Source organism: Halichoerus grypus, chromosome 11 (assembly GCF_964656455.1).
Source record: "Halichoerus grypus chromosome 11, mHalGry1.hap1.1, whole genome shotgun sequence".
In the NCBI taxonomy this organism is placed as follows: domain Eukaryota; kingdom Metazoa; phylum Chordata; class Mammalia; order Carnivora; family Phocidae; genus Halichoerus; species Halichoerus grypus.
In genome coordinates, this window is record NC_135722.1 from 5,454,830 (window position 1) to 5,480,479 (window position 25,650).

At 50.4% G+C, this 25,650-nt stretch overlaps 1 protein-coding gene across 4 annotated transcripts in view; it reads right to left on the reverse strand.

Moving 5' to 3' along the window:
* Positions 1 to 9,517: 9,517 nt before the first annotated feature.
* The window catches only part of KDM2A (lysine demethylase 2A), a 111,521-nt gene continuing 95,388 nt past the window's right edge, over positions 9,518 to 25,650 (reverse strand). For all 4 annotated transcript variants that reach the window (XM_078057737.1, XM_036067513.2, XM_078057738.1 and 1 more), the window contains 9 exons: positions 23,846 to 23,929; positions 22,084 to 22,353; positions 21,412 to 21,543; positions 19,074 to 19,163; positions 16,399 to 17,111; positions 14,306 to 14,469; positions 13,548 to 13,706; positions 12,753 to 12,968; positions 9,518 to 12,339 (listed from right to left, as the gene is read on the reverse strand). In XM_078057737.1, coding sequence (XP_077913863.1) covers positions 12,158 to 12,339; positions 12,753 to 12,968; positions 13,548 to 13,706; positions 14,306 to 14,469; positions 16,399 to 17,111; positions 19,074 to 19,163; positions 21,412 to 21,543; positions 22,084 to 22,353; positions 23,846 to 23,929 — 2,010 coding nt within the window. In that variant the 3' untranslated portion in view covers positions 9,518 to 12,157. The remainder of the gene's footprint in view (positions 12,340 to 12,752; positions 12,969 to 13,547; positions 13,707 to 14,305; positions 14,470 to 16,398; positions 17,112 to 19,073; positions 19,164 to 21,411; positions 21,544 to 22,083; positions 22,354 to 23,845; positions 23,930 to 25,650) is intronic.

Sequence of the window (25,650 nt, forward strand, 5' to 3'; positions counted from 1 at the left end):
GGACCAGGATATCCAACCAGGGACCCAGTCTGGACCTAGAACACTTAACAAGTCCCCATGAATTTGGGACTTGACAACTGCAGTCAGGCTCCAGGCCTACCCCAGCCCCAACCCTCACCCCTCCTGCTTTAGACCCAGCTCTTGCCCCGGGATTACCACGGAGGACGAAGGACCCTGCGCCAGCCCCCCCCCACCTTGTAGACCCAGGGCCCTGGCCTGCACCCCCACCCATCCATGAAATCTTGATGGAATCATCATGATTCCACAACATGGAATCGAACCTCTCTCAGCCTGGGAGGACAAAGGAGTGTCAGTGCTGCCTGGTAAGGGAAACTCACTGTACTGAGAGGACTCGGGGTGGGGGGTGGGCGGGAATCCATGTGTCTCAAAGCAGCACCCCCTATCTCATCTCAACATGCTCCTCTCTAGAGTCTTTCACTGCTTTCCAAGATGACAAGATCCCTTCCCAGTCCTGGGCACATGGGGCTCAAGCTTCATGCCAGTTTGTGGGCCAGTAACCAGGACCCGTTTGCAAAGCAGAACGCCCCTTTCTCTGCATTTCTCAGGCTACCTTCTGAGATCAGCACCAGAGCACATCAGAAATAATCAGGTCCCTTCTCAGTGGGCAACACTACCATCCCCCCAGATACCCAGGTCAGAACTCCAGGCATCATCCTCAACAATTGACAATTCCTTTGCCCCCTGGCCTAATCTCTCACCACACCCTCTCGTCTGGCCTGAGAATCTTCTTAAACCTGTCCACTTCTCAGGATCCCCGTAGTTGCTGCCGGGATGCAGGCCCTGACCAGAGACACCTCTCCCAAATCTAGACCTGATGGAGTTACTAAGGACTTTGGGAGCTGCTGAGAGTGGGGAGTGTGCAGGGGGGCTCTGGGTCCCCACCCACTCTGCTCAAAGCAGATCAGGTGAGCAAGTTCCTTAAGTCAAGGAACTTGAATGAGTGGACCCTGCTCCCCTCTCCTGCTTGTGCCGCCGCCATTCTCTGCACCGGGGATCCCCCACCAGACTATCCGTCCTCCTCACCTCTGTCCCTTTGTTCTTCCCTGTGCCAACAAGCACTCTGTGTGCTGTCTTCCCTGGTTAACTCCTGCTCATCCTTTAAGACCCACCTCATCCAGGGGGCCGCCCCCAACTCCCTGACCCCAAACTGGGTACATCTCCACTTCTGCACTTAGCACCTACTTCCTTGATTTGAAAACAACATCAATTGCAAAATGTATCATTTCAAGTTTTTGACTGGGGGTGGGGGAGGGGTGGTTGAAGTTTTGTTAAATGTTTGTATCAATTGGAAAATGCATCCTGATGTTGGGAATGCTGCCGTAAAAAAGAAAACAAAAAGGTATATACAGTCTCCAACTGTAACTGAGGCTCTCAGTTCCCCTCTTGCCCCAGCGCCCCCACAGGACCTGACAGAAAGGCACAGTTTGATGAATGAATGAGTGAGTGAATGAGCTCCTCGGCCCAAGCACAGAATTTGGAGCAGAACAGAGCCGAGGCACACAGGATGCCACAACAGGAGGCCTCTACCCTCCCCTCCTCCCGCCCCACCCCAACTCTTCAACTCTTAGGGACTGACTACGGCCTCACGCTGCTGGCTGGGGTTTTCTGGAGCAGCGCTTATTTTTAAAATTCTTCCCGAGGGCACCTGGCTGCCCCAGCCGGTAGAGCATGCGACTCTTGATCTCAGAGTTGTAAATTCAAGCCCCACGTTGAGTGTAGAGATTACTTAAAAAATAATAATAAGGGGAGCCTGGGTGGCTCAGTCAGTTAAGTGTCTGACTCTTGGTTTCAGCTCAGGTTGTGATCTTGGGGTAATGAGATCGGGTCCCCACATCACCTCGGGCTCCATGCTCAGCGGGGAGTCAGCTTAAGAGTAATCTCTCCCTTGGGGCGCCTGGGTGGCTCAGTCGTTAAGCGTCTGCTTTCAGCTCAGGTCAAGATCCCAGTGTCCTGGGATCGAGCCTCGCATCGGGCTCCCTGCTCAGCGGGAAGCCTGCTTCTCCCTCTCCCACTCCCCCTGCTTGTGTTCCCTCTCTCGCTGTGTCTCTCTGTCAAATACATAAATAAATAAAGAGTATCTCTCCCTCTTCCTTTGTCCCTCCCCCCACTGTGAGCTTGTGCGCACACATGCTCTCTCTTTCTCTCAAATAAATAAATCTTTAAAAAAATATAAGTAAATAAATGAATGAATGAACGAATAAACAAACAAACAAATAAATAAATACAATTCTTCTTCATCAACTTGTCCCTTTGGGTTCGAAAGGGCAGCCATCCTGGTCCAGGAAGTGGTTCTACCTTCCTCTCACCACCTGAAAACCCCACCCCACCCCTGCCCGGGGCCCCAGCAGGCCTGAAGCCTGGGTCCTTCGAGAGAGAGTCTTCTCCAGGGCAGCCCTCACTGATTCCCTGAACCCCAGAGAGCGGCTGCTGGAGCCCTGGGTGGAAAGAGGTTGAGGGGAGTTCCTGGCCTGGAGGCTGTTTTGGGGGGTGATGCTGCCCCCTGGTGGTTGAGGGAAGGCTGATTGTAAACTCGACTTTGAGGGTAGCTTCAGACATTCCTTCTCTCTCTTTTTTTTAAGATTTTATTTATTTATTTGACAGAGAGAGAGAGAGAGAGATAATGAGAGCAGGAACACAAGCAGGGGGAGTGGGAGAGGAAGTAGCAGGCTTCCCGCTAAGCTGGGAGCCCGATGCAGGGCTCGATCCCAGGACCCTGGGATCATGACCTGAGCCGAAGGCAGACGCTTAATGACTGAGCCACCCAGGCACCTCCAGACATTCCTTCTGTTAACAAACCTTTGTCAGGTGCCCAGACGGTGTTGGCCTCTGGCTGGGATGCTGGGAGTGAAGGAGAAGTGGAAGCCCATCTTTGTCCGGCAGGCAGACCTGCAGACACACCACTACCTGGCATCTCTCTCAGATGACTAATAGGTGTTGCAAACTTAACGCATCCCACACAGAGCTCCTGCTCCCACCACCCAGCCTGTCCAACCTGCTCCTCTCTCCCACCTACCCATCCCAGTTGTGGTTCCTCCTTCTTCTAAAAACCTAGGAGTCACCCTTGAATGCTCTCTTCCCTCCCCTGCCGCTGCCCGCACGCATTCTCCTGCATTCTCATGCATGTTGACTACCTGGTGTGTCTGCCTCCAAAGTAGACCCTGAACCCTTCCACTGTGCCCTGCTAAGCCCGATCCAAGTCCCACCACCTCCAGCCTGGTGCTGATCCTGCACCAGCCTCCTTGCTAGGCTCCCTGCCTCTCCTCTAGCCAGGTTTTACAGGCCTAAAGCAAACCCCACCTCCAATGATTGCCTCTGCCCTAAGGAAAGACATCCCCCACCTTCCGTGGCCTATAAGACCTACACCGTCTGGCCCCTGCCTGCCTCTCTAACTCAACTCCATCTTCCTTTCCCCTAACCCCTTAGTTTCTGGTCAATCTGGTCTTCCCTCTGTCACTACAACAAGTTCATTTCTACCTCTGGGGTTTTGACTTTATAACTGCCCTTGCCTGGAATGTCGTTCCCCTCCCTTCTGGCCAGGAGGGCTCCTGTTCACTGTGTGTCTCTTCGGCTGAGGGGTTCCTGCTCAGGGGGCTCTCCCTTGGTGCCTCTGTTTGCTGCGGTCACTGCATCATTCCTCACACCCAGCATGGTGCCTGGCACAAAGTTAGGCTCCCAAAGAGAAACAGGATTTAGTGGTGGCCCAGTCCTGTAAAGAAGACCTCTAAAAGTATACCTCCAATTAAGCTGGCAAGAGCTATACTGTAAGGAGGTGGGTGCTCAGAAGAAGGGGGTCAGGGGAAGGGTTGGAGAAGGGTCAGGGAGGGCAGGGGACAGACGGGGAAAGTCTTGAACTTGACATTGTGTGTGGGTAAGCATGAGTGAGGCTGGGGATGAGGACTGACATGTGCCCAGACCCAGGAGTGCCAGTTCCCTCCTGCTGGGGCCTCCTAGGCTTTGAAGATCCAGGAGGATAAGCTTGGGGGCTTCCCTGGCCTCACCAGGGTTGTCCGGATTGACGGGGAGAAACTTCTGCCTAACACGGACAGCTACCCCTCTGATGTCTGGGGCTTAGACGGTGCCAGGCTCTGGCTGGGATGCCAGCAGTTGACCTCATTCACTCCCTCACTCATCCAACAATATTTGTTGAGCTCCTACTACATGCTAGGCGCTGGTGCTTGGCCTTGGGGATCCAACACAGGGAGAGACAAACAGTGAACTTACAGGCAAAATACACATAATAATAACCACTGACATTTATTGTGTTCTCAGTATGTGCAGGGCACTGTTGCTAGAACCCAGATGATCTGATTTAATGCTCAAAACATCCTTATGAGGCAGGTGACAAGTTATTATAAGAGCCAGGAGGGGCGCCTGGTGGCTCAGTCGGTTATGCAGGGAGCGGGGTGGGGGATGGGGGACACTCTTGGTTTCCGCTCAGGTCGTGGGACCCAGCCCCAGGACCGGCTCCGTCCTCCTCCTGGTCTGCTTGTCCCTCTCCCTCCTCCTCTGCCCCCCCCCCCCCCGCTTATGCACACACTCTCTCTAAAATAAATAAATAAATAAAATCTTTAAAAAAAAAAAAAAGCCAGGAGCCTTCTCAGGTGAAGTCAGGGAAATCTCCAAGGAGGGGCGTTTTTGCCAGAGCCAGAAGGATGGGAGGGAAACAGCTTTTGTTCGGGGCATGGAAAAGAGTTTTTCGGGCATGTGGAACAGGAAGTTAAATGCGAAGGCCCTGAGGGAGGAAAGGGCTCTAGTATCCGGGAGGCTCCACTCTCCGGGACGCCGGTCCTCCGCTCCCACCCGCACAGTCCAAGGCCCTTCGTGGCCCTTGGCTCCAGGCACCCGCCCACAGTCCCGGGCCGGGCTTCCAGACAGCTGGCTCCGCCCGACCCACTTTCCGGAGCAGCGCCTCTCCTTGGAACCCTCCGGAAGGTCACGCAGTCCCCGCACTGCCCCGCGGCCCCTGCCTCCCTTTCCGCCTCAGAGAGAGCCTTAGCCGGGCCCGGGCCCCCGCTTGTGGCCCCACGGACCGTGGCCCCGGCCCCGCCCCAGGCCCCGCCCCCGCCCCGCCCCCGCGGCGTCCCGCACCCGGTCGTCTCTAGCGCGCGTGCGCCCCGGCGCCCCCGGCTCCGCCTGGCGCTAGAACCGTCTGTGTTCGCACAGAGAGCGTTTGTTTCTTGGCGCCTCAGGCCCGCCTGTGAGTGTCCGAAGCGTGGTCTCGTAGCCCCCCCGGGCCTCATGCTGTGGCCAGTGGTACTTGCTGTGTCGGGGAGAGGGAGGACCTGGGGAAAAGACCTGGGGTCAAAGGCTAGTGCCACTTCCTACTGCCCAGGCTGGGTTACTGCCCAGCCAAATGACTGAACCTTTTTGAGCCTTGCCTTTCTTTCCCTTGCCCTCCAGCCTGACCTCACGGGATTGCTTTGAGAATTAAGGGAGATACTGTGTGTGCAGTGGTGGCCTGGGAGAAGTGGCTTTCTGAGTGGCTGTCACACGTGAAGTATGTGGGCCTCCCTTGCATCTCCCTCTAGGCGTCCTCTATGGCCTCTTTTCTCTCCTCTCTCCCCTCTCCCTTTCTCTCCCTTTCCTTTTCTGGATCTTTTGGGGTGTTTTCTCTCTGTGTCTGTCTCTTTCTGCTTCTGTCCTTCTGTCTTGCCATCCTAGCACTCTCAGGACACACCCTGGGGCGACGGCAGCTGGACCTTCCTGCCCCCTGTAACTCTGGAATCGGCAGGTGGCGGAGGCAGAAGCTGGGTGACAGCGCCGGGCCGAGAGCAAACCCAGGTGCTCCTGACTTGGAGTGCCTGCTCTCACTGTTTCTGCGCACTTGGGTGTCAATGCTGAGCTTTCCTTCTGGGCCTGGGCACCTGGAAAGGTGGATGTAGGATGGGTCTCCCCAGCCAGTAAGTGGCAGGCCTGCTCTGCTGCTGGCCTTCCAAATGGCACTTAGTACAGAGCTGGCTGGGAGGGAAGGGGAGAGCTAGGATTGTTCCTCCCCACCAAGACTAGCTACACGTACATATGCTGCAAATGAAATGCGGGGAAGAATTTCACAATAAAAAAAAGAAGAACATTTCAAGATGGCGATAGCAGAGCATTAAGCTGAGTGTGGGGTCCTTCTGAGAGCAGGGCCCTGTAATGCTATGGGTCACTTACCTATGATTTAGGTCCTGCCTCCCCCTCCCATAACACCCACCTTTCATTATGCTCAGTAAATGTCCTTATCCCACCATTCCTGGAACAGATGAAGCGGGAGGTTGAGCTAGCTAAGGCTAGCCCCACCCTCAAGGAGTTGGAGGAGCCATGGGAGACGGGTGGATGCTCAGCAGGGCATGGGAGAGCTGGGGTAAAGGCTGTAGGCCCTGGCCTAGTGTTCGCATACATCCCAGCTGGGCCGCTGACCCTAGAGCCCTTGCTTCACCTCTCTGAGCCTTGGCTTCGTCATCTGTAGAACGAAGGCACCTGCCCCCTGGGCTGGCGTGTGAATGAAATGTCATCACGTGTACACAGAGAGCCTAGGGAGCCAGGTGGATAGGACTGACTCTGGGGCCAGCCTTAAGGTTGGTTTTATTAGCCAAGGCACTTCAGCTAAGTTCAATATCCATGTCAGTTCCTCACCTTATTTTTTTTAAAAGATTTTATTTATTTGAGAGAGAGAGATAACTGAGTGGGGGGAGGGGCAGAGGGACAAGCAGACTCCCTGCTCAGTGGGGAGCCCGCTTCGGGGCTCGATCCCAGGATCCTGAGATCATGACCTGAGCTGAAGGGAGACGCTTAACCGACTGAGCCACCGCAGTGCCTCGGGTGCCTGCTGCTTTTACTACACTGTTGTTGCCTACAAAAGGCACAGAATGACAGGTTATTCCATTTTGGGTGGAAGGGAAATGGAAGGGCTTTTGGAGGAAGAGGTTTGAAGGAAAATGTCCATAGTTGTAGTGAGGGTAGCACATCCTGAACACAGCAAGCCTGGGGCGCCTGGGTGGCTCTGTCGGTGGAGTGTCTGCCTTTGGCTCAGGTCATGATCCCGGCGTCCTGGGATCGAGCCCCGCATTGGGCTCCCCGTTCAGCAGGGAGTCCGCTTCTCCCTCTGCCCCTCACCCCGCTCGTGCTCTCTCTCAAATAAATAAATACTTAAAAACAAACAAACCCAAAGAAAACCACAGCAAGCCTGGGGACCACAAATGTGTCATCCAAGTCCTCTTAGAAGCACCTACCATGTGCCATTTTACAAATGCCAGTGGCAGGATGAGTTTACTGAGTTTAGGTATGACCCTGGAGGATTACTTAAGATTTTTGTGTGCGCCTTAGGAAGATTAATTCATAGCTGAATGCAGGTTAGATTGGATAGAGCCCCCACCCCACCCACAAAGAGGCTGGTAGCATGAGCACAAGAAAGAAGCGTAAAGTTGTATGAGGTAATGGAAAAAGTGAGTTTTGAGAAGGTGGCAACAGACTGACTGCACTGGGGAAGGATGGGCCTCTGGGGATCCGAGCTACTGGGAACATCACCTATTAGGTGCTAAGCTCTGCACCTGCTGCTGGGGATGATGTGGGGAGCAACACAGACTGATCTCTGTCCTCGTGGAGCTTCCCACTAGCTGGGAAGAGGACCTTAGTGTCCTAAAAGGCAATAGGGTACCATGGGAGCATAGGACTAGTCTTGGACAGGATGGGAGATGGTTTCCCGGAGGAAAGCAACAAGTAAACTGAGGCAGGGGTACTTAGCAGAGGAAATAGCAAAGGCCCAGAGAGGGTGGGACTCAAAGAAAGTTAGGTATGGGTGGAGAGGAGTAGGAGGGGCAAATGGTGAGTGAGGAAGCTTGAGGCCTTTGTCCTGAGAAACACACTAATGGGTTTTAAGCAAAGTAGTCAAATCTGTCTTTTTTTTTTTTTTTTTAAGATTTTATTTATTTATTTGACAGAGAGATAGAGAGCAGAGTGGCAGGCAGAGGGAGAGGGAGAAGCAGGCTCTCTGCTGAGCGGTGAGCCTGATGCGGGGCTCGATCCCAAGGCCCTGGGATCATGACCTGAGCTGAAGGCAGACGCTTAACCAACTGAGCCACTCAGGTGCCCCTCAAATCTGTCTTTTAAAGAAAAATGTTCTGGCTGCCATCATGGAGGACAGGGGTTGGACTGGAGGCTGGGAGGCACTCAGGGCTCTTGCTGTGGTCAAGGTTCCAGACAATGGTGGCTTTGAGTAGGGTGGCAGAGATGAGGTAACCGAGAGGCAGATGGGTTTCTGAGATAGTTAGGATGCAAAACTGACACTCTTCCTTCCTTCCCTGGCAACATCCAAACACCACCACATCCATATCCATCCTCAAGAAACCAACATGAAATCAACTAACTCCTGTCTGAGACCCTGTCCTTCTAGAATGTGCAGAGCTGGAGATGGTCCTTCACTGTCAGCCTTGGGAGTAGGATGGGCAGGGATTCCCCGCTCCCTTGAAGGTAGTGGTGGAAGCCTACTCAGGACCTCCCAGATGGGAGTTCAGCTCTCCCGAGATGCTGCCATCAGGGCTGAGGTGGTAGTCGGCTGGCACCTAGCATACTGATCTACCAGCTGCAAACTTGTACTCAACAAGCCAAGTGATGAGAAGCAGCAAGATGTGGTGGGACAAATGCTGACTGGAGCCTGCCTGTCTGGTCCAGACCTTGCTCAGTGACCTTGAGCAGGCACTCTCAAAGGGGCCTGTTTTGCAGCTTTAGCGGATGGAGGTTGGCCTTAAATCTCCAGGGATGGCAAGATTAGAAATCCCCAGGCCTTCTCAGCATAGCACCATGGGAGGGGGATGGGGACTTCAGGGAATCAGGTAATCACATTTGTACATCCGTTAAAAAGTTCACCTTGATCAAGTAAAATGCATGATGTTTCTAGAAGCAGGTAATGCTTTTTGACATTAAAAAAAAAAAAAAGGCAAGGCAAGTAGTACAGACGTGGCAGTTCTGCTGCTTCTGCTCAGAGGAATGAAGCAGGCAACCCTTAGCCTTGGCCTCCAGCATCGGAGCCTGCATGACCTGACACTCTCACGCACACACACACCAAGGCAGAAAAGGTTTTGTTTTTGGTTGTTTTTAAAGCCTTTTTATTAAAAAAAAAAAAAAAAAAAGAAAAGAAAAAAAAAAAAAAACCCCACCCAGAACCCAAAACCCAAATCAAAATATTTCCCATTGGAGGCTATTTCTTTTTTTGTCTTTTAAAAATTTTATTACACAAATATCTCCCATTCCCATGTGTCAGAGGAAAGATGTCCTTGCTCTTTCTAAAACCAATAGTGGAGAACGTTTAGAAAACGAAAGTCCAACTAGCTTCCCTCCTTCCCTGGCCCAAAATAACCCCAATGTGTCAACTGAGATAGCAGGACTTGCCCCCTTAATGCTTACATTTAATTTAAAATTTTTAGCACAACATTGGAGATTGACTCTAAATCAGCAACAAAAAATATATATTTACAATATTTCTCCGAAAAACAAAAACAAAAAAAACACAACCAAACCCTTTAAACATAGTGACTTTAGGAGTTTTATTTATGGAGCAGTTATTTTTTTAATCACCAAGTGATTTTATATTATATATATATAAATTTTCTTCCTTTCCTTTGTGGTTTTTCGCCCCGGTGCTTGGAAAGATGGAGGCGGGGTGTCTGGCCCTGCAGTCTGAGGAGGGCAGGCTCTCCTGGCAAGGCCACATCTCAGAGCAGATTGCGGGAAATGTGATGGGACTCCCGGGATCCTCTGTCCCCAGAGACATTTCTTTCCTCCACGCGGACCAACCCTCACCTCTAAAAACCATTTCCCCCCCTCACAGTCCTAGAGAAAAAGGAAACCCAGCAAGGGCATAGGTCCATCTGCTGCCACTCCTGGGCTCCCTTTCCTGCTGACCAATTTACGTGCGCGGTAAAAATGCTTGTTTTTCCAAACCAAAAACAAACGAAAATAAAACCCCCCTCCCCCCCCAACCAAACCATCAGCTTGGAAACTTCTGTGGATGAAATGTCCCAAAGTCAGAGGCACTCTCCCGGCACAATCCCTGCTCTGAAGGGGTCTCTCCACCTCCCCTTTTATAAAAAGACAACAAAATGAAACAATCTTTTCAGTACTTTCCACAGGAGCAACCAAAAAAAGGCAGGAAGCTTCCAATTATAGGTCATTAACAATAATATTAATAAGGTTTTTGCTCAATACCCAGGGTTCTTTACAGAGAAGTTCCCCTAACTGAGGCACTCTGGAATAAGTCACTGGCATTTCCTCAAAGTTTCAGCCCCAGGTCACTGGGGCCTGGAGACCAATGGAAGGGGCAGAGGGTCACGGGAGCAGACTGCTGCTTTTAAGGTGCAGCCAAGAGAATCAGCAGATTGGAAGAAACAGACACAATGCCACCCCTTCCCAGGACCCAGTTTTCTTAGGAGGCCAGTCAATGCCAGGGTCAAAGCTGGGCTAGGTGGCAAAGAGGGATCCCCTCTGCCTCTATTGCTTTGGAAGTGGCAAGTGTGCAGTTGGCGTCTCTCCTCAGGGCGGCTCACGCTTCAGACCCCTGGTGCCTGGGCTCCTTCCCCTCCCCCGCAGGGTTTCAGGAGGAGGAGAGCCTGAGACTGGGCTGCAGGAAAGGGGCCAGGAAGGGAGGGGGCTGGAGGACGAGAAGGCGGGGCAAGGTTGTGCTATCGCTATCCTCACAGATGGGGAGCAGAGTGCAAATCCGCGCTATCACTTACAAGCTCTCGCCACAGGCTGCTGCTATTGAGCATCTCCTCACACACTTAAATATTGACCCAAAAGAAATTCCGACCTTTCTTTCCTTTTTTTTTCTTCTTTTTTTTTTTTTTTAAAGTGCAAAAAGCTCTCTGCTGCCCTAGAGAGAGGATCTTTGGACAGGCCGTTCAATGCAAAGTAAAAGGGGGCAGCTGATGGGGCTCAACACAGGGCGGTGGAGTGGGAGACACCATGCTCCCCTCCCTCCCTCCCTCCACACACACGTGTAACACACTCAGCCACACACACAGAGGCACATGCACACCCCCTTCCACGGCTACAGGCAGAGGGCAGGTGACTGGCTTCAAAGCAGGACCCCCCTCCCCCCCACCCCGCCACAAGGTGCCAGATCAGTGAGCCACTGGGGCTGAACACAGGCTGGGCTCTGGGGGCTACACTACCCCGGAGGCCCAGAGCCTGCTGGGAGGCAGTGGGGAGCCAAGTTCTCTGCTCTCCCCAGCTCGGGGAGATCAGCTGCTCCCTCTGAGGACACACATCCTGGGAAAGCCCTGTCCAGGCAGGAAGGAGGGACATGTGGAATGGGCAGTGGGAGGCTAAAGAGGGAGGGGAACAAGGAGATGGTGCCTGTCTCAGAATCTGCCTAGGAAGCAATAAAATGGGGGTGTCCCTGGGGTACACAGTTCCAGCTCCTCTGAAGAGCTTCAACCCCAATAAGTGCAACAAGGACCTCATAGAGACTAGCAGGCAAGTCTGGGGTGGGGTAACCTCATTACGTGAACTACCACGAGCATTGGACAGGATCAAGCTAAAGGAAGGGGGAGAGCATGGACACGGATGAGAGGTTTTATACACCTCAACAGCACCAGTATGATCGGCATGGGTCTGGCCTTCCTGGGGCTGCCGGCCCCTCCTGCATAAGCCGGGAGAGTGTGGTGGAGGAGAGACACGCACTGGACACCACAAGGAGAACCTGGCCACGGAGACAGGGCCGCTTTCTTCCCTGGAAATTTGCTCAGAACCAGGCACGGCTGGGGACCATGGATGGGGAGAAGGGCCCCCGGGCCCCGCACAGATGACGGTTGCACAGACACCCCAGACTGAGAGCCCGGCCTCCTGGCCGGTGAGCGAGCAGGCGGGTGGGCAGGTGAGCAAGCGAGCAGGCACCTTGACAGCACGCAGCCTGTGCTTTCCCCTTGGATTCGGATCAATTTTCTACTCCTTTCTCCTCAGGAGGGAGAGGAGCAGGCAGGTAAGCCTGGTGTCTACCACCCTCTCTGCCCCGCCTGCAGGGGAAGGGCTCAAGGGACAAGAGAGCAGAGAGGGAGTGTGACGCTGGCCTCAGAGCCCGTGCAGGGTCGGGGAGAGAGGCTCTCCTGGCTGGGGAGTCAGGGGAAGATCGGTTTCCTGTGCAGTCTGGGCTGCGTGTGTTTTAGCTGATCTTCTGTATCAGCTTCTCGTCAGACAGGCAGTAGAGACTGTTGATGGACAAGTCTGAGATGAAGTGCTCGCAGGCTTTTCGAGTGATCTGCTTGCATCCTCGAAGGTCGATCAAGGTGACATTGGCGATGCGCCGTAGGTAGATCAGGGTCTGGTCTGTCAATTTATTGCAACCTGTGAGGACAGTGAGCATGAGGACAATGCTGTGCACACGCATCCACAGGAGCCTGCCTCCGCCACCCAGTTCCCAGCTCTTTCCCTTAAAACGCTAAGCAAAAGCCCTCTTTGTCTCGTAACTACCTGGCTCAGAGACCAGAAGTGCCCCTTGACGCCCCACTCGCTGCTCCACAAGGCTGACCAAACTGCAGCCGGCAATGGCCACGCCCGCAGGCACCTGACAACTACCTGAGGCCTCCATCCCCCAATCAGTGAAAAGAGAGAGAAATCCGTGTCCTTGTCCAGATATGAGGAAACAATTCAGTTCAAACAGACCCAGGTTCTCTGTTTTACTGGTCAAGCTCCAGGGAGGGCTGAGCCCTTCAGGAGGCACAGGGCACTGTCTGTCATGAAACGTCACAGCGGCGTACCTGCCATGTTGAGCTCTGTGAGGGAGTAGCGAGTGGAAGACCCAACAGCGGTGAGCAGATTGGAGGACTGATCTGTCAGGTGGCTGCAGTGACTGAGGTCGAGTCGAGAAAGGAGGGGCATGTGACGAATGATGAGGCGAAGCGTGGCGTCCGTGATATCAAGGCCTGCCAGCCGGAAGTCAGTCATGTTCCGGAGCTTGCTGCGATTGTCCTGACCTGCACAGGCAAGGAAAGAGCCTAGGTCAAAACTTACCTCTAGTCCAGCTCCAAAGCTGCAGGCAGCTTCAGCTCCTTCCTAGCCAGACCTCCTTGCAGGGGTTAAGCAGAACTGCCCACACCCAGTCCTGCCTGCAGGCAGTGAGCGGGGTGTGGGGGCAGTTTCTAGGAAACCAGACACGTTTTCTTTCTTCCCAGCTGCTAGATTATGCCTCATTTACACAGCGAAAGGGTATGTGTGGAACGCTCCACCCCTCTCCACACTCCCACACTTTTCTAGGCCACAACGCAAACAGCTTTTAATGTCCCACCTCAACCATGAAGACTTCCCAGACTTCCTCACGATAACACTATCTGGGTCCCAAACTCCAGCACCCCCTAAGACGATTCCCTCCTTTGCCTGCAGGCAGGTAGACGGCTGTAAATAGCTAACCTGCACTTACACACAGCCCATCACTCTGTTCTCCATTTGCACTCATCCACAGCATCATTTCGGACACTTCTTTAGTTTCTGAGACCGTCTGTCAAAAGACAAAGCCACCCTAAGACGAACACAGAGAAGTCAGGCCCAGAGCATACCTGGTTTATCAGCCGGTGGAGTCAGCAAGTCCCGAATCTGAGGGTCCTTGATTCCCACTGCCCACCGAAGATCAAGGGTCCTGAGGAGGGGGCAGCTGGCGGTGCTGAGGGCAGACACGGCAGACCAGGAACAGCCTGCGAGGAGGAGGTCCTTCAGTCCTACAACGGAAGGAACCAACCATACACTCTATTACGTTTTCCAGCTTTGGTGGTAAAACCAATTGCTTAGTTCCTACCAGAGTAATATAGTAAGTGTGAGTGACTTCCTGTCTTCCTAAGACCTCAAAATGCTGAGGGGAAGAAGGCATTCTAAGGGGCCAATCATGGCAGTGTCATACTCAAATCTTTGCAGTGGCTGTGCCAACAAGATTCATGGTCTTTGCTGTCCGGGTGATAACTGACTAGTCCAGTTAGTCTGGAGTGGTGCCTTGGGGACTGGCAGTTAGAGGGCCCTACGTGAAGCCCTTGCTAATAAGCAGGAAGATGACAATGGCATGGGACTGCTGCCCGATATTGCCCTAAAGCAATTTTATTTTTAAGATTTTATTTATTTGACAGAGAGAGAGAGCACAAGCAGAGGGAGAGCGAGAAGTAGGCTCTCCACTGAGCAGAGAGCCTGATGCAGGACTCGATCCCAGGACCCCGAGATCATGGCCTGAGCTGAAGGCATTTGCTCAACCGACTGAGCCACCCAGGCACCCTGCCCTAAAGCAATTTAAAGCAGCACTTCCTAGAGCCAGCCTTCCCTGCCTGCTCACCTGGCAGCCTGTTGACGAGCCACGTCAGTTGTTTCTTGGAGATGTTGGTCCAACTGAGGTCAAGGCTGACTGGCTGCCTCTTGATGATACCACTGAGAGCCTGGGGTACAATAGCCTTACACCTACTCAAGTCAATTTTTGTCCAAAGTCTCTTGTCGCAGCACCTGTGATAGAAGGAGAGAGAACTGGCCATCAATAACCCGGTACCCCTTGTCAGAGGAGCTCCCATCAAAGGGTGCTATGGGCTTCTGGGAGAAGCAGAGCTCGCGGAGAGCCACCTGCTAGTTAGGCTCTTCTACAAGCAGACAAGTACCACGCCCCGGGTTCTTTGTTTTGCCTCAGAGAAAAGGGCTTGTCTTTTACTGCAACCCTACAGGGTAAGTAGTGGATAACTTGACCAGTTCACCGATTTGCTCTGGAAGGGCTGAGAACACAATTGTTAGGAACACACAGCAAACAATATACTATAACCCCTCATTTGTATTAAAGTATGGCTCCCACCAAAGCTTGTAGAAGGAAGTATTAAAAAATTTGACTTCTTACTGCCTGAAGCCTTAGGCTTGCCTCCATTCTCTCCCTTGTCAGTCAAGCCCAGCCGCCTGGGATGCCGGGCGTTCCTCGGCACATATACAATCCAACCTGCCTTAAGCTGTACAGGGCCCATTACTGTATCAGGCCGAAAGAGGCTCTTCACCATCAGGCCAGGAGAGTCTTCTCCCTGTCTTGGGTTTCTTCAGTGCTATCTTTTTATTTTCTGCTCCAGTCCAGACCAGAACTGGAAGGGAAAGGCCTGCCTTTCCACTGCAGTCTACAGTCCATAGGCCACAAACAGCAGTGTAACACGCAGGCTTCTGTTTAATATTTTACAGCCCTTGCCCCCAAGCCTGGCTCAGAGTCTGGTCAGCAGGGGAAGGGGAGACAGCACATAATACGAGTCTTATGTGACTTGGCCTGGAAACTGAGAGATAGAGCCAGGCAGGCCCGCTAGCCCTACAAAGAGAAAATATTAGGACAATTTGGGTAGATCACATATTAATTCAGATTTGGGAAATAAACTCGCGTTTGCAAAGAATGAGGTCTTTATTTAAAGACTGAAAATATTTCACCAATGGCACATGAGACTTGTATGGCAAAAACAAGCTGCTTATGATAGAGCAGTGAATCTCAGACTTTAACATGTATCAGAAGCCCCTGGAAAACGTGTTAAAAACAGATTGCCTGGCCCCACCCCCAAAGGTTCTGACCCAGAAGTACTGAAACGGGCCCTGAGAATCTGCATTTCTAACAAGATCCCAGGTAATGCCAGTGGTCCACCAGTGGTCTGAGCATCACATTTTGAGAACTACTGTAACTGGGCTTGACCCAGATACAAAGGATATGATATGTCCTAGGGTCTAGAAACCACGGGAAAAATTAATGCCCTATGGAAACGTTTGTTCATCATCTCGAGGGACTTTCCCCCCCCCCAAGTGTCTTACTGTTGAGCTTGAGAAGGAACGGTAGGTCTCATTAGGAAGGATGAATAAGTCTCAGGAAGCTTCAAAACTGGACTCTGCTTCCTAGAGAAAGGAATTCTGGTCCAGACTTAGGGCATAAGAATAAAAACTGGAAAACTGTGAACACATTCACATTTTTTGAAAAGCATGTCCACCTCTTTCAGCAGATGGAGAGGTAACTGAGGCAGCAGCTTAAGAGCGGTCATCTGTGTCACCAGCAACAGGAGTGACTGGCACAGCACACGCTCTTCAACAACTGTGATGAGTACAGGTTACTTGAGGGGGGAAAACTAATGACTCAAGTTTTAGCACAAACTGTACAAATACATCCCCTAAATCAGTTTCATATATCCAGTAAAGAGAAACGGGAAAATATGGAGCAGGGAGAGGAAGCAAAGGGCCAAATTTCCCCGAGGACACCTGTAGGCACAAATGGCCACATCTTTAACAGGACCCACTATCTAGGGAACAGACTGAGTTGATTCAGTCCTTGGGGACCCAGCAAGCCTCCAGATGCCAAGACACATGCAGTTCTCATATGGAAAACCTGCCACCTACTCCCGTACCCCTATTCCTGATCCCTGTATCCCTGCTCACCATTTATACCACGTCTTGCACACTCGCATACATTCACAAAGTTCTCTGCGGCTGAGGTAGCGGAAGACAGACATCCAGACCTCCCGCTGCATCCAGCTTTCGTCTCCATCCTGAGCCCAACTGCCCCGGCCATTCAGCCTGGCTGCACCCCCCTCCTCTGCACTGTCATCTTCCTCCTCCTCCTCCTCCTCTTCCTCCTCCTCTCCCCCCAGCCCCTCCTCATCCCCACGCTGGGGGGTTCGGGCTGGGCAGTGCTGCACTAGCACACGGGGGGAATGGCGAAGGTTGGCAGAGGAGGCCGTGATGGCCTGCAGCTTGGGCACAATGGAGGTCCCGTGGAGCTCTTTGGTGGGCCTCTGCAGCGTGACAGTGAGGTACGATCCCCGGATCTTGGCTTTCTCAACTTCAGACAGCTCCTTTTTGCCGCTGGGATTGTTCTCCTTTTCCCGTACCATGGTGCGCTCTGTGGCCTGCAGCCGCAGCAACTGCCGCCGTTTGAAGCGCTCATCGCGGCTGGCACTGTGGTGGTCGCTGGGGCCAGCCCCAGGGGATGACCGAGTCACCATACCCCGGGGGGAGACTGGGTCATGGATGAGCTGCAGCATGGAAGTGGGTGAGTGAGGCGGGGGTGTGAGGGGCTCGTCGCAGCTCCGCAGGGGCCGCAGGACTTTGGCTTGCACGGCTTCTTCATCACTCTCTTCCATTTTCCGCTTCTGCAAAACAGGCCCCCAAAAGCCCCGTCAGCGCCTTTCTCCAAAACCCTCTAAATTTACGTGAGCCTCATGGTTGCTCTCAGGAGACTCGAAAGAAGACAGATCGCTGCTCTTCTATGCTGAAAGGGGTAGCTGCAGGCTACAGGGTGGTCACTTCCTCAGAGTCTGCAATCTGCTGGATCGGCAACTGAGCTCAAGTCTGTGCTGGAGAAAGCTGATTACAGAACAAACCCTTAAAATAGGTCACTTGGGAAATCTACCTGTAACACAAAGGTTTGTGTCCAAGTATAGAGGAGTGAGATCCAAATTTGGGCTGCATGATTCCACAGCCCACCTTATGCATCTCTTGCCCCAAATTTTGGGATTATAATTCCCTGGATAAAGATATCCTTTAAAGAGGCCACAACTTTACCCCTATGCAATCTGACCATTTTTAATTCTGTCTCTAATTTAGCTCCTTCACCCTGGAGATGCTTCTGATGGTAGATGCTTGTGGTAGAAGAAAAGCAGCGTACAGATGCCATTTCAACCAGGACACAGAATCTGACAGCAGTGAACACCACTTTAGCTCCACCAGTGTCTTAGATGGACTCTACCAGGTTGCTGCTTCCACTCCGTACCCCACCCTATCCCTAGAGAGCAACTGCACGGGAGATAAAGCAGAGAACGAGAACCTCTGTGAGGAACTGCAATGCTTCAGAGGCATCTGCGCTGGATGAAGAAGAGGAATCTGGGTTGGGTTCAGTGAAGCCAACGTTCCACAAAGGCCCACAACCTCATCCTAGGCCACTTGTCTCTTCCTGGAGCCCACTGTGACTTTGCCGTGATGATGCTGAACCAGTGTTCCACTAGGGATCAGCGAGCAGTGGTTCACATTTTCCTCAAGGAGACAGTTTCTGTCCCTCAGCAACAAGCCCCGCTCCCTTTCCTCTATACCTTCTTAGAGCACTACGGTTGGAAGGGAATGACCACCTTTTGGATGCCGGCTTTTACAATTCAAGAAGGTAACCCTAAAACACAGCATCTGTCAGCCCATCTGTTACAGGAGGGAGGCAAACACCCACCACTACCCCCGCTGCCGCTGCTGCCAATGAAGAAAACTTTATGTAAAAGCTTCCAGTATAAGAACTTGAGGTAAGGAGAACTTCAGCACTAGTCAACTCTAAATCCCTGCACTCCCAAGACAGACTGAAAATTCAACTACCTCAGTGCCCAAGTGGGAAGAAATAGAAAGAAGATAAGGAAACTTGTCTCTACTCCTGTGCAATGGACCCAGGGGAGACCACTGGGGCCTGGATGGCTGCCACTAGGCCAGCTGCCTCCTCCGCATGTGCCCTCAACAGGTCTTGTTCTTGCTGGTCTGAGTAACCAGAGTCCTTTTGGCCCTTTAGCATTACCCACTGGGCCAGCAACCTCCACTACTCAGGGCCAAGGTCATGGCACTGGTCCCCCTACAGGGAGGGGCTACCTCTGTAGGACATGTTTGGGCACATGGGCAGGGCTTTCTGCAAGGCCACAAAGGTGAAGAGGACAAAAATGTGAGCCTGCTTAACTGGAAACTCCAGCACACCACTGTACTTACCCACTGCCTCAGGTCACTGCCTTCCTTCTAGTTTCATTCCTCAGGAGCAACTGTGCTCGCCTCACTGCCTTCCTCAAATAACCCACCTGTGCTGCCTCTTTTTTTAGGGTCCCAGAGTGTAAAAGGACCTCAGCAATTTGCAGACTCCAAGTGGAACAGTATTCAGTAATAAAAAAAAAAACCCAAACATTAAAAACTCAAACAAAAGAAAAAAAAAAATTAACCAAAGCGGGGGGAAAGATATCATACACAATACAAAATAATCTCTGTGGGTCAGAAAAACCATGTGAATAAAGTTGCAAAGGCAAACGTATTCTAGCCATCCCCCAAGCCCAGCATTTCCTTTCTTCTCCAGGGCAGTCTGGAAAAAGCTCCCTTACCTGGGCTTTCTCCGAGCTGTCCTCCTGGTAGCACTTTGGACACTCCCAGCAATTTGGCAATTCCTCATTAAGCAGCCCTTCTCCATCCATCTACAGTAAGACAGGGATATTAAAAATCTATCTCATTAAAAACAAACAAAACGAAACAAACCCCAGCTTTTTTTTTTAAGATTTAATTTTTTGAGAGAGAGAGCGAGCGAGCGCACAAGCAGGGGGAGCCGCAGGCAGAGGGGAAGCAGGTTCCCCACTGAGCAGGGAGCCTGAGGTGGGACTCGATCCCAGGACCCTGGGATTATGACCCAAGCCAAAGGCAGACGCTTAACCAACTGAGCCGCCCAGGCGCCCCCACCCCAGCCTGTTTCTTAAGGCTCCTTTATCACTCAGTAACAGCCACATGGTTGGGAAGAACGTGGAAGTTACCTATTCGTAAACACGTTGACCCACAGGGGAGGAAAAACTCAGCCACTGGGAGACTGGCCACCCTCACTCTTGGTTACTTGACCAAAGTTAGATTCCATGAGGAGATTCCCAAGAGTCTGGGTCAATGTGGGGTCTCTCCTGACATACAGATTATGTATTTATCTCTTCCGACACATTTATTTTCCTGAAAGTTTCCTGCCACTTTGCAAAAGGAACTGACTATACAATTCAGAAGGTGCCAGACCTCATCTTGATTGTGGGGCACAGTAATTATGACTGCTTGGGTTCAGATACTAGTGGCCTGGTCTCTGTGACAGTGTTCTCAACTGTAAAGTGGGGATAAATAACAATTCCTATCTTACAGGGTTGTAGTGAGGATTAAATAAATTACCTGTTAAGTGTTTAGGAAAATGCTTAGCATAGAGTAATCACTTTATCAACATGGAGATGATACCCTATCTTATTGATCCTAAGATGCATAGTTTTTCACATTTGAGTATTTCTAAAATTGGGCTGCTTCTCACAATTAACAGTACCTTACAATCACTGTCAGCCAAGTGGCAGTCATGATATAGTTGTCACCCTTGGAAAAATCAACAAAATACCAGCACCAATGCCCTTTCAATGGAAAGAAATATGAAGAAATAGGGTAGACCGGACTTCACAGGGCTGTCTTCAAGATGTAAACAAGAGGGGTGCCTGGGTAGTTTAGTCAGTTAAGCGTCTGACTCTTGATTTTGGCTCAGGTCATGATCTCAGGCTCGTGCTCACATTGGGCTCTGTGCTCAGCGGGGAGTCTGCTCGAGATTCTCTCTCTCTCTGCCCCTTCCCCCACTCACATGTTCTTACTCTCAAATAAATAAATCTTTAAAAAAAATTTTTTTAAAAAGATGTAAACAAGGGGTGCCTGGGTGGCTCAGTTGTTAAGCGTCTGCCTTCAGCTCAGGTCATGGTCCCGGGGTCCTGGGATCGAGCCCCGCATCAGGCTCCCTGCTCCGTGCGAGGCCTGCTTCTCCCCCTCCCTCCCCCCCGCTTGTGTTCCCTCTCTCGCTGTCTCTCTCTCTGTCAAATAAATAAATAAAATCTTAAAAAAAAAAAAAAGATGTAAACAAGAGAATGCATGTAAAACAGTGGTTCCCCAGGTGCCTGCGTGGCTCAGCTGGTTAAGGGTCAACTCTTGATTTTGGCCTGGGTCATGTCCACAGGGTTGAGATGGAGCCCTGCACCAGGCTACGAGCTGGTAGTAGAGCCTGCTTAAGATCCTCTCTCCCTCTGTCCTTCCCCTCCTCCCTCTCAGAATCAATCAATCAATCAATCAATCAATCAATCAGTGGTTCTCTACCCCAGCTAAACATTAGTATCATTTACGGAGCTTCTGTAACACACTTAGGCCCAGGGTCCATGCTTGAAGAGTGGACGTGACTTCTTAAAGACTGCATCGACTTCCTTATTACTTTCTTAAGAGGCCCTCAAGTGGGTACCAAGCCTGATACAGATGAACACTCATTAAACATTAGCTGATACTGTAACTCTCACCATCTTTCAGGAACTCATATCCAGAGATACAATGAAGTACATAGCAGAGATGCTTAAAGGCACAACGCATTCCAAAATAGACCAGGCAGTTCCACAATGGCCTAGGGACTCCAAATACACTCTTTGGAGGCCAGACTGCAGGAGGACAGGAACTGGACCTATTATTTTATGTCCTGGGCTATCCTCAGGGTCTAGCACAGTGGCTGACACACAGTCTAGACACTTGAATCAAGGACAGATGTTAGACCATGACATGACTCATAGCTGATGGTCCACATCAGGGATGCTGGTAGCCTCTTGTGACAAATTCCCACTCTCTGTTCCACTCAGTGCTTTCACTCTACCAGCTGGGGCCTCAGGTGCCCTTTAGGCCTCTCCTCACCTGGAGGCAGCCAGGATGAACAATCTCATTGCAGATACAGCATTCCATGAGTTTCTTCTCGAAGTCCTGTGTCTCCTCATTTTGATCGACCTCTCCACAGAGGGAACACGTGACTGAGTGAGGCAGTCTGGGCTAAAAGAAGACAAAGATAGAAACCAAGAAAAGAGGAGACTTAGATCCTTATCAGTTCAGCTTCCCTTTAACTCAAGATGGGTGATTTGCTTCCTGTAATTCTCTTGGGAACACTCAGGGAGCATGGAAACTGGGTGAAAAGAGGTTTCTGGTAGAGAAACCAGTGGAGGAAGAAGATAGAACAAACCAGCTGAGAACTAGAGACAGAGACCAGTTTACTCTCCCCAGTCTGTCTCAGGCCTCACGTGTCCCTCCTTTCTAATCCACTTAAAGGGACAGACAGCAGTGACTTGCCCTTGAAATACTGCTCTCTCATTTGAAAACTGGGTGAGGAAGGATGAAAAATTAAATAGGATCATTTTTAGTATTAGATATCTTCCTTCTGAACCCAGAGAGAAAAGGAACAAAACAAAGCAAGCCAAAAAGAGAGATTTCTTTCCATCTCTTAAGTCTTTAGAACTCTCACTACCTATACTTCAATCCCTTTTGCACCACCCCTTCTCCCCCTCCCCCAAGTTCTTTACCCAGCAGGCCACTTACTGCCAAGCACTGCCGAAGGACACAGGACTGCTTCATGCGACCAGGCCCCCCAAACTTCTTCATGTCCCTGCAGTAGTGGCAGACTCCACACTCTCCCTGCACACAGGCTTTGCATTTCCGACAGCGCACTCGTCTCCGCCTGGCTCCTGACACTATGGGGGAGGCGGCAGCTGGCCTCACAGGTGTTAACCGAGGAGCTGGCTTCATAGTGTGAGGCTTTGTGATGGGGATGGTAGGAACCCGCACCTTTGGCCGGGCGGGGAATTTAAGCTGGAAAGAGAAAGCAGTGAGGTCAAATATATCAAGTAACTTTAAGGACTGGAGAGGGTAGAAGATTACACAGCTTGGCAAACTATGGCCTGTGGGCAAATCTGCCCACTGCCTGTTTTTGTAAATGAAATTTGACCAGAACACAATGACGCTCATCTGTTTACGTATTGCCTATGGCTGCTTTCACGTGCAATGGCAGAGTTGAGAAGTTGCCACAGAGACTGTATGGCCTGCAAAACCGAAAATATTTATTTATTGCCTTTATTATATTTATCACCTATGTATTACCTTTACAGAAAAGGTTTGCCAATCCCATCAGGCTTTTTACTTCAGCCACATCCCTCTCACCCTGCTGAACTGGGACAGTGCCCCCTCCCTGAAGCTTTCTATGTACCAAAGTCACTCCAGGGGCCCTCCAATATTTCCTTAGCCTGAATATTACTACTCAGAAGATACTCGTAAAGAAGACCGTACACTACTTGAGGGTGAGATGGATCTTGCTCATTTCTTTAGTATTCTGAATCTGGTACATAACAGATACTCCAATAGCCCTTAAGTGTAGAATATCTCTCTCAGGTATACAATTATAATTTTATTACTTGCATTCGTCCTGGTAATCTTTTCAAGAACAAGGACTGGGTCTTTTAGTTCTTTAATTTTCCATGGTACCTTAAACATGTTTCTGACACAAAACATTCAATAGCCAGAAATGACTAAACTGTTCTGAGGCAGTCTCATGTGGTTAAGCACAGGCTAAGTGGGACCCCTCTGCCTGGGAAGTGGCTCTTTTAAGACATGTTTCACAGCTAATACACCTAAACACTCCTGGAATGTGACGGTTCTGCAAGTTTCAACTGGGGAATACCACAGAAGGGCCTATGCCAGATCTGGGATTGGCCATGCCAGACTCATGGCCAGGATCAGAACGCTAGCCCTTACTTTTATTTAATAAATAACCTTGACAAAGGACAATATGGGGAAAAATTATACAGGACCTAACTGAAGAGGCATGAAAACTCCTGACAATTTATTTGCTAACAGGTAATTCCTTTCCTTCTTTTTTCAATTTGATACCGAAAAATCCACATTAAGGGGTTTCTTGAGTGTGCACTCACTCCATCATAGAAATACTCTGGCCATTTAAATATATATGGAATTATTTTGACTAGTTTTAAAAAATATCTGTGAAAATAACTGAATCACCAGGCCAGAAGGATAGGAACCAATCCATTCTGGCGAATAAATGCACACTTTTGCATCTAAACCTGGAGGCAGGTTCCTAGTTTGATAGTTCAGTTAGGAGAGTCACCTCCAAAGATAGCCAATTATCCTGACCTAAGAGTTAAAACAGAACTGAGTAATGATTTTCTGTCAGTTTATATTAATGCACCAAAAGCTGTCTGCCTCTCGTTGTTCTTTTTCTTCCTGGAATGGTGATGGTCAGCCAGCAAATGCTTCAGCAGCCTGAAGATCAAGAAGAATAGTTTCTTACCTTATCCCTTTTTGGCCACTGTACTATAGGGACTCCAGTGAGGGCTAACTTGGGATCGCTGTTGGCAAGCTCCTCCAGCAAAATCTAAGGGTAGGATAGGACAGAAGAGGGGGAAGAAAAGCAGGGCACAGTGAACAAAGAGCCAACCACTCCCAAGAGCATCCAGACTTAGCCCCAGTCCCTAAAAGCAATGTGGGAAGGGCAGGCTGGCAACTGTGTTTTCCCTTCACTTATAGAGACTCACTGCAAAACAAATAAACTGAAGATGAAAGAGAAAACTCCAACTAGCGTAGTACTATCAAGACTTTGAATTTACCTTTGCTCCCAACCCCACACTTGCATACTCACTGTACTCTTAATATGTACGCTGAAGTAACTAGCTACATGGCGACGGGTGTTACTTGTCACACAGTTCTGTATACGGCAGTAAAACTTTATATTGCCCCTTTACTTTTCAATACCAGTCAATGAATATTATCAAGAAGTAAGTACTGCCTTCATTTTGTAGATCTCAGCAAAGTAGCAAAAAAGATTGGCTAGTACTGGATTAATAATACGAATGGCAGAGTATTAATGTCCTGATTCAACCCAGAGCTCTAAGGCTGATTACAGAAATCTCAACTTCAAATCAACCGATCAATTGACCAATCTCTCTCACACACACATAAAGTCAATTATTTGGCTTTACTCTTACAAATGTAGCAGGAACAAACGTAGGGACAACAGTTTTGATGGCTTTAACCAATCTACTTTGAATGACTTGAGGACAATGCTACAGTAAGAAACTGCCACTTAAGTCAATCATACTGGTTGAGTGTTATTTGGACGCAAGTCTTTGTTTTAGACAGAAATTTCTGAATCCCAAACCTTCTAGCAGAATGAAATCCCTCTTCCTCTGACCTCATGAGCCCTAATGCAAAGGTAACAGCAAAAGAACACAAATCCAGAAGATAAGTTATAAGATTCCTTTCAGGTTGCCCTAGTATATTAACTGTTTCAACAAAAACTAAACTTTGATCCTAGACAGTGAGCATTCCTGGGCCATCTTTAATAATCATTTCCATATTCCTGTGGGCTCTATGCCTAGAAGACCAGGACTTTTTGAAGCATGAAGCACTTCTCTACCAAGCATTTTCACCCTTAACCTAAGGATCATGATCCAAATCCCGGAGTTGGGACTCAGAAAGACCCTTTAAAACTCACACCCAGGAAGCTCCTCCACGAAGATCCCCTTTGCCAAGTCTCCAGATGCCTCTCACCCTCCCCCAAACTGATTTCATTTGCAGACGTTTTATTTACTTCAAGTTGCTATGGCATCCTATTCTGAAGCCTCCTGTTTAACACCGCACAGCGTGGGGGTGAAGAGGCGGGGTGCGGTGCCACGTGGGACTAGGCTCTGGTATGGGCTCCAAATCTCCCTAGGGTGAAAAATTCAGGTCCATTCAAAATGTGTGCTAGGGAGTGCACAGTTCCCCTCCCCCACGTCGTACTGCTGAGGAGTAGGACTCTGCCCATTTCCTCTGCCGGAGAGCACTGAGCTGTCCACAAACAGGGACTTTCCACTTTCAGCAAAACAGACCGCACAGAAAGATCTGCGATTGTTTAAGAGTAGGAAAGGAACCTAACTGTTCACCAAAAGCAATCTAATTCTACCTGCAAGATTTTTTGTGGGGGATAGGGAAAGGTAGGTAGAGAAACTGTCTCTGCGTGGGGGGTTAGCGGGCAGCTGTTCACCCATATACCACTCACTTACCGGGGTCTGTGTGGGTGTGGAGGGAAATGCAGATTTCCTTCCAAGCCTTATT